Raw genomic sequence first — 8,273 nt, forward strand, 5'->3', positions numbered from 1 at the left:
TTAGCAGGAGAGGCAATGTTCAAGAAATAATCAAATAAATGCTGACTTGTAGCTCTGACAAGTGCAATAAATGAGGTGCCATGAGCTGCTATGCAAGGCAGGTGTGACCTACTCAGGGACGTCAGAGCAGCCTCCGGAGCACGTGGGCTGGAGCAAGAAACGGAGAACTCGGCGGAGTTAGCCCCGAGGGGACCCCGCGAGGCCTTGAGGGGGCTGTTTCGTCTGCGACCAGTAACCCTCCATCAGCGAGAACGTTGAAAAGAAAGCAGTCGAGAACTACCGCAGCTTGTTCGCTGGCTGCAGCTGCTCTGTGTCCGCGCGAGTGCAGCACATCCGACCGCAGCCGGCCACGGTCTCCCCTCAAGGGAGGGGGATGACGTCATCACGGTGCCTGCCCCAAATAACTGGCACCGCCTCCGTTTCCCGGCAGTCCTCGCGGCAGCTTCCCTCAGCCCCCGCCCCCCACCCGAGGTGACAGGCCGAGCCGGCCTCCTGTGCGTCTCTAGTAGTTTCCGTGTCGCTGACGCATGCTTGATCGCCCAGCTGGGCCGGGCGCGTCCTACGCAGCTGCCGCGAGCCGGGCAGCGGGTGCCAGACGGTTCCCGGCGGGGACAGGGGCGGGGAGCTGCAGGAGGCCAGGGACTGCGGGAGGAGGAGGTGCGGGCGGGGGGCCCCGGGCAGGCTGGGGTCCCTGGGCCGGGTTGTCGGAGTGAGGGAGCGCCGATAGGGCTCCCCGGGCCCGGGCACCGAGATAGCCGGTGGCACCGGCCTGCGCGGGCAGATGCTACTGCCGGAGGGAGCCTAGTCACCGGCCGCAAGCAGAGCCTAGAGGGCTCGGCCTCCACCCAGGAGCGTCCCCCGCCACCCGGGGAGGTCTTTTGGTTCTAATTGCCTGACTCTCCTTTCCTGCAGCCTCAAGGAAGCCCGTCTGACGATTGACGAGTTGCCATGGCATCCTACTACGAGATCCTGGACGTGCCCCGAAGTGCGTCCGCTGATGACATCAAAAAGGCGTAAGTGCCTCCGCTGCGCAGCAGGAAACCTCTCGCGGCTCACACATCCCCTCCCCCCACGCCCACCACCACCACTGCGGCCCTCCAGAAGCAGTGCTGAGGGAACCAGGTCTTTAGATTGAGGGGTTAACTCAGTCAGTGAAACCTGTAGGGAGGAAGGAAAACCCTGGAAAAGTTGAAAGCGAAAGATAATGGAATGAAGTTCTGCTGGGAGCCAGCCCTGTGAGTCTTTCTCCAGCTGATCCTCCCTTTTCCTCCCCTCCTTTCCTCTTCCTGCCCCCCATTCCCTAGATGGGGGCTGTGTCAGGATGCAGCACCAAGATGCCCAGGCTCTTCCCCCAGGAGGAACCAAAGAACCTGTCCCCTCCATGGCATCATGTATCCCCAACCAGGGAGGAGTTAGGGTTAGGACTTTCTCACCCTCATTATCATCAGCTAATAATAATACATGTAGTCTAACCACTGGTTTGCAGTCTGGGAGATACAGGGACCTGGAGGTCAGGCTCTCTGGTATCTGGTGAGACCTGAATGGTAAAGGGACAATGGTGAGTTAATGAAAAATAGGTCATTCCATTCCCTGATCCCCTGACCCTCTCCTCTGGGCCCTCTTCTCACAGGTATCGGCGGAAGGCTCTCCAGTGGCACCCAGACAAGAACCCGGATAATAAAGAGTTTGCTGAGAAGAAGTTTAAGGAGGTGGCCGAGGCATATGAAGTACTATCTGACAGTAAGGGCCTGGGGCAGGGCAGAGCACAGTCCATCACTCCCACTTCATACCCCTATCAGTGATCACTCCTTCCCCAAACCATGCCTCCATGCCTTTCTCCAACCTGGCATTCTAGGTGTCCCCTCCCAGAGAGACTTCTGGACTCTTTTTTTTTTTTTCTTGCTTCAATTCAAGTAAGCACCTATGATGTGGAAAGCACGCTCTTATTCTTCCCCTAGTCCCTTGTGCTCAGGCTTGCTTCCAGGGTCCTGGGAAGGGGGAGGAAGCAGGGCAAGCAACCGATGTGCAGTGAGCATACTCCCAGCCAGGCATTGGGGGGAGCTTTCATGTGCCATCTCCATGGCTCCTCACAGCCCTCTGTGAGGTGGGTTTTATCACCCCCATTTTATAGGCAAGGTAACTGATGCTGAAGGAGATGAAATAACTGGCTCAAGGCCACACAGAGCTGGAATATGAATCCAGGGCTGTCTTCTATTCATGCATTCATTCATGTGTTCAAAAATATTCATCGAATAGTTGTTGTGCCGGTACTTGTTGGGTCTTGGGGAGGCAGTGGAGGACAAGCAGGCACTGTCCTCATCATGATGGATTTAGCATATTCTGGTTGAGGAAGACCGACAGTAGTGTGGTATACATTCATACACAAGATTAGAGGTTGTAAAGAATATTCCAAAGGAAAGTGACAGGGAAATATGAGAAGGAATCATATGCACGGGTGCACAGAGAAGGCCTTTCTGAGAAGGCCATATTTAGGCTGACTCTGAATAACAATAATATAAAAATAATTAGCTAACAGTCATTGAGCACGTATTTTATGCCAGGTGCTATGCTAAGCAGTTAAATGGATTCCTTCATTTAATCCTTCTAACAACCCTGTAAGGCAGGTGCCATTATGTCCATTTTATAGATGAGAAGGGCCCAGCTGTGTGAGGGTTCAGCTGCTGCTAAAACCCATGGCCTTTGTCTCCTGTGTACCCTGCCGCCCCCCAAGTGTCAGTCTTGGGGCAGTCCTCTGGGGTCCTAGCCTGGGAAGGGAGGCAGGGAGGTGGTCAGTCCAGAGGGAGGGAGAAGTGACCTAGTTTCTCTTTCCAGAGCACAAGCGGGAGATCTACGACCACTATGGCCGGGAAGGGCTGACGGGAGCAGGTAGGTGGAGCAGTGGGCCAGGGATGGACATGGGTCAGGGGGCTGAAGGAATGATTCTTGCAACGGATACTTTCTGAGTCTCCTGGCCCTGCCAGGCTGGGGAACCCTGGAGCAGGACAAGATGCACACACCCCACTTCCCCCTCACCCCCTCACCTGTTCTCTCCCCCAGGAACTGGCCCCTCTCGGGCAGAAGCTGGCAGTGGTGGGCCTGGCTTCACCTTCACCTTCCGCAGCCCTGAGGAGGTCTTCCGGGAGTTCTTTGGGAGTGGAGACCCCTTTGCGGACCTCTTTGGTGAGTGGACTTAGGAGGCCTCTGGTTCTCCTTATGTTGGCCAGGAGCCCTTAGGAGGCTCAGAGGGAAGCTGAATTATACAGACAGAAAGATTTTGTGGGGGTGGGTCCAGTGAGAGCCAGGACAGAACCTCACACATGCTAGGGCACACGTGACGCTACAAAGGCACTTCAGAGAACTGCCTTATTCAGTGATAACAACAATAATATATTGTTAGACCTTCACAGTGGTGAAAACGAGATTCAAAGCATCACATGGACGATAATAACATTACGAACAACAGATGCCATTTTTTTTTTTTGAGTGACCAATAATATGTGCCAAGTACGTTATATCCTTCAATCCCCTAATGAACCCTGGGAAGTGGGTAATTTTATCCCCATTTACAGATGAGAAAATGGAGACACAGTCAAGTAACATGCTTCGGCACACAGGAAAAGGCCAAGCTGTGTCTGACTAATATGACATCACATTTACCTGTGTATCCTAAAGGAACTCTCTTTCCTTCTTTCCTCTTTCCCTCTTTCCTTCCTTGGACAGAATTAACCAGTGAGTTTTTCCACAAACAATGTTCAAAAGGCATTTTCATTTGTAAATAAGCCCATGCCCACCCCCCCAAAAAAATCAGAAGTGTACCCAGTTGCTTAGCAGCTTATATTTCTGGGCTAAAAGCAGGGTTTAGAGTTTACACTTTTTTTTTTTAAAACTCTGGATGACTGTTAATCTGCTTACTTGTTGTAGATGAGCTGGGTACCTTCTCGGAGATTCAGAGCAGGGGTTCTCGACACTCGGGTCCCTTCTTTACCTTCTCTTCCTCCTTCCCTGGGCACTCTGGTAAGTGCTGCCCCTTCTCACATTTGCCACCTCTGGCCTCAGCTTGCTCTTTTCCAAACCTTCTTTTCTGTGTGTTTTGAGCAAGGCAACTCTGCAAGGAGACCCCACAGAGGTTCCTGGAAGCCTACAACCTTGGTCTGATGTATGCTTCTCTTCCTTTGTCCTCCATGCCAGATTTCTCCTCCTCGTCTTTCTCCTTCAGTCCTGGGGCTGGTGCTTTTCGCTCAGTTTCGACGTCCACCACCTTTGTCCAAGGACGCCGCATCACGACCCGCAGGTGAGGGCTACTTCTGGAACCTTACAGGGTGGAGTGTCTGGGAGCTGGGGGTGAGGAGTGGAAGGGAGAGCTGCATTCTCCTGGCAAACAAGCTCCTGGAGGAGAAGGCCCTGCCTATCCTGTTCACCATGACACTCCAGAGCCTGGTCCAGTGTTTGCAGGAACTCAGTAAATGCTTGTTGAATGAACTGTTCTGTCTCCCACAGAATCATGGAGAATGGGCAGGAACGGGTGGAAGTGGAGGAGGATGGGCAGCTGAAGTCAATCACAATCAATGGTGAGGTGCTGCTCCACCAGCCCCAGCAGGAGGGCCCAACCCAAGCCCCACCGCCCCATGTCCAAACTGCTCCTCTCTGGACTTCCTCGGGGCAGGAAGGGAATGGCAGCCACAGGCTAGCCTGGCAGAGTCAGAGATGGTGATCCTGGGGCAGGCGGCAGAGGTGGGAAGTGAAAAGTCTCCAGAAAGGCCATCTAATCACCATCATGAGTAAGGTGCCTTACGTTTGCAAAGCATTTGATTATTTTTAAAGCACTTGCACGCATATGGTATTCCCTTTATTCTTAAAACATCCCAGGGGAATAAGCAGGGTAGATAGTACTAGCCCTATTAAAAAAAAAAAAACAACTCAAACACACAAAGAACTTAATTTTGAAATAATGTCAAGCTTGCACGATAGGTGCAAAAATAAAAAATCCATATAGAGAACTCTAACATACCTTCCTTCCTATCATGTAGCATCTGTCCACCTCTCTTTCTGTTTAGCTACGTACCTATATATTGTTTGTCTACCTGGCTATCTATTTATTTCTTTTCTAAACATTTAAAAGCAGGATGTATACCATGCTCCTTGAACATTTAGTACTTCTATGTGTATTTCCTGAGAACAAAGATACTTATGAAAGCACTTTTAAGTACATTTATCAAGTTCAAGCAATTTCACATTGATATGAAGTGTACAGTCTATATCCCAGGTTTTTCATATATCCCAATAATGTCCTTTTCTCCTCCATTATAAGTTCCAGTCCAGAATCATGGATTGCACTCAGTTGTCATTGTCTCTTCAGTCTTTTTTTTTCAATTGTGGAAATATATATACAATATAAATTTTCCCATCTCAACCATTCACAGTCATTCAGTGGGATACTCACAGTCACAATGTAACAGTGCTCTCACCACCGTCCATTATCAGAACTTTCTCATCACCCCAAACAGAAACCTGCACCCATTACATATTAGCTCTGTTTTTCATTTGAGGAGACTGAGCCTCAGCAAGATTAAGGGACCCTAATTTCCAAGTAGCCTTAGGCCCAACTAAGGGGTAAAACCAGGAGTCAGACTCAGGAATAGATGATTCCAGGAACTGAGCTCTTCCCACAGCCCCATGCTGTATAAGATCATCAGCATAGCTAATCACCTTTCATGCCTGCTGCCTCAGAGACCACTGTGGGCTAAGTTGTCCTGTTGAATCCTTTAATAATTTAGTTTTCTAGGTATGATCATCGTTTCCATTTTATAGATGATGAAAGGGAGGCTTAGGGAGGTTCTTAGAGCTGATACCTGGTGGGGCGGAATTCTGGTCCGTGCTCACAACCACCACCCAGGTACCAAGATGCCTGCGTGACCAAGGGGAGGCTCGATGTGGTCAGAGGTGTTATTGTCTGAGGCAGCTTGGCAGGGAGCCCTGGCCTGGATTAAGGGGCCTCAGGGTCAATGGTTGATGTGACTCTTGCAGGTGTCCCAGATGACCTGGCATTGGGCTTGGAGCTGAGCCGCCGTGAGCAGTTTGTCACCTCCAGGCCCGGGGGCACACAGGTCCAGCAGGCCCCTGTCACACGCCCCTCGGACAGCGACCTATCTGAGGATGATGAGGACCTGCAGCTTGCTATGGCCTACAGCCTGTCAGAGATGGAGGCAGCTGGAAAGAAACCGGCAGGTGGGCGGGGGGTGCAGCGACGGCAGCAGGGGCGGCCCAAGGCCCAAGACAAGGATATGGGCGTGGGGGAGACCCATGAGTGTGCAAGGGGTGAGGCAGCCAGGCCCAGCCCCTCCCCAGAGGAGAAGGCCTCTCGCTGCCTCATCCTCTGAAACCCAGGCCTGACCTGCTTCAGGTCTTGACTGGAGTCTATTGGGAGAGCAGAGAGGGGCATGACCTAAGTTGCAGAAGCCCTTTCCAACTCCTTACTCCCTCCACGAGTTACCCTCCTGGGCCCATCCCCCCTCCAAGTGTGGACTTGGGATTTGCTATGCTCAGCCCAGGACTGACAGATCCTTGGGGGAAGCTCAGGGAGGGGGCCTCAGGGCAGGGGAAGGGCCCGAGAAGCCAGCATGCACTTATGGACTGGGGGCTTTTAAGAGGAGTGTTAGGGGTTTGGGTTGGGGCTTTTGTGCCCTAGTGCCCTGCCATCTATGTTACTGACAAATGTCAAGGAAGGAGGATTTGGCCTGGGGTTCTCTGAGCCCTAGTTGGCAGCCATGCTGGGGAACAGTGCCGGCTGAGTGGAGTCTTCTGCTCTCCTTGCCCAGCTGCACTGGCTCCCTGTCCTGGTTTCTGTGCAGCGTTGAGCTCTGACTGTCTCTGTTGCTTCCTTGCTGCGGTTCCTCCCTCCTCTCATTCTTCTCTCTCCATCTCCCTCCGGGCGGCGTCACTTGCTTTCACTGCCATCTGCCTAAGACTCCCTTCTCCTTCCTCTCCTCCGCTGAGAAGGCCTCAGTGTGGTGAGGAAGATGCGGGGCCGGTAGGGCCTTGAGGTCTTCAGGGGAAGCTAGCTGGGTGGGGCGGGACCTCTCAGCTCTCCAGATTCGGAACCGGAGTCCACTCCTCCTCCCTTCCTCTTGCTGCCTCAACTTGCCCCCGGCCTTGGGACTAGGCAGAGGTGAGGCTGGCTGACCCTGGAGAGGTGGGATAGGGCCAGGGTGACCCAGAAGGGAGGCCTAGGAGGGGCCCATACCCCATGCTACTCCCCCACTGCATCAGGGTTCAGGGAGAGGCCACAAGTCTAGCCCAGGCTTCTGTGCTCGGCTCTGGCCTCCACGGCTTGCTGCTGACCCTCTGTCCTGTCACCCACCCCTGCTCTCTCCCCAGATGTGTTCTGAGCTGGAAGTCCGGGACCCAGTGTCGCTGCACAGTTCCAGTGGGACAGCGCCCACCCCTGTACTCTGGGAGGGGACTCTCTGTTCCTTTCCTTCACCCATGCCGAGTGTAGAGCCGGGGCCTGGGTGGTGGGTGGGGGCTGGGTGGGAAGTGGTGCGTCAGTAGTCTTAGCCTGCAAACTCTTCCCTGGTTATTTGGTGCTGTCTCCTGGGGACTACATGTCCCAGAATGCAACGCACTCTTCCTCTCTTCTGAAAGCGGGTGCTTGGGGGAAGCAGTGCATGGTTACGGAGCTGTGCATCTTGGAATTGGTAGTTCCAGCCTGGGGGCTAGCAGTCACTTGCTGTGAGATGGGGAGATTTTGTCATTTGATTTGTCCCATGGCCAGGTGGTGAGAATGTGGATGAAGGGGTAATGGCCCGTGCCTTCATTCCCCTGACACCACTTGCTAGCCTTGGGTTTGAGTGTGCGAATCAATGCCCTGAGGCACCTGGGAGTAGCTGTGGGCCCTGCTAGGGTCTGAGGAGCAGGTTAGGGCAGGCAGGCTCTTCTCCTGTGCAGGCATGGCCCCTGAAGACTAGCAGAGCACAGCAGAGGGAAGGCGACCCTCTTGGGGGCATGAGTGTGTGATGGGAGCTCAGGCATGTTGCTGCTTGTATGGCTTACTTTGGCCTCTGACCCCGCTCCCATTCTTTCTTTCCAACGTCACAACATCGCAGACTAGCCGCCTCTCCTCCTCCCTGCTTGGGGAGCCCAGTGGCTGGGAAGGGGAGTGGTGGAGCCAGGGTGCCAGCCCCTCTAACAGCCTCAGAGACCTATCAAAGCCAGCTGGGCTGAGCTCAGACCAAGAGGGAGACACTGGAAACCAATAAAGCTGAGTGCTGAGAGCA

At 53.4% G+C, this 8,273-nt stretch overlaps 1 protein-coding gene across 8 annotated transcripts; it reads left to right on the forward strand.

Moving 5' to 3' along the window:
* Positions 1 to 262: 262 nt before the first annotated feature.
* DNAJB2 (DnaJ heat shock protein family (Hsp40) member B2) lies at positions 263 to 8,273 on the forward strand. Of its 8 annotated transcripts, none has more exons than XR_013173089.1 (10): positions 263 to 387; positions 913 to 1,013; positions 1,631 to 1,740; positions 2,833 to 2,886; positions 3,058 to 3,180; positions 3,922 to 4,014; positions 4,189 to 4,291; positions 4,498 to 4,568; positions 6,025 to 7,165; positions 7,375 to 8,273. XR_013173089.1 is itself a non-coding variant. In XM_077155215.1 (10 exons), the coding sequence occupies exons 2-10, from the start codon at positions 949 to 951 to the stop codon at positions 7,383 to 7,385; spliced, it is 831 nt and encodes a 276-aa protein (XP_077011330.1). In that variant the 5' UTR covers positions 501 to 657; positions 913 to 948; the 3' UTR covers positions 7,386 to 8,273. The 8 variants fall into 8 exon arrangements, 3 of the variants coding, with proteins under 3 accessions (XP_077011330.1, XP_077011332.1, XP_077011331.1); XR_013173087.1 differs by having other exon boundaries at positions 385 to 494; XR_013173088.1 differs by lacking the exon at positions 263 to 387 and adding an exon at positions 449 to 471.

Source organism: Tamandua tetradactyla, chromosome 3, assembly GCF_023851605.1.
Source record: "Tamandua tetradactyla isolate mTamTet1 chromosome 3, mTamTet1.pri, whole genome shotgun sequence".
In the NCBI taxonomy this organism is placed as follows: domain Eukaryota; kingdom Metazoa; phylum Chordata; class Mammalia; order Pilosa; family Myrmecophagidae; genus Tamandua; species Tamandua tetradactyla.

What these genes read in the sequence shown, in the direction of transcription:
- DNAJB2 (XM_077155215.1), top strand. Translation starts at nt 949, where the DNA reads ATGGCATCCTACTACGAGATCCTGGACGTGCCCCGAAGTGCGTCCGCT. An exon ending in GCTGATGACATCAAAAAGGC is followed by an intron (nt 1,014 to 1,630) that starts GTAAGTGCCTCC and finishes CTCTTCTCACAG; the next exon opens with GTATCGGCGGAAGGCTCTCC. An exon ending in ATATGAAGTACTATCTGACA is followed by an intron (nt 1,741 to 2,832) that starts GTAAGGGCCTGG and finishes TTCTCTTTCCAG; the next exon opens with AGCACAAGCGGGAGATCTAC.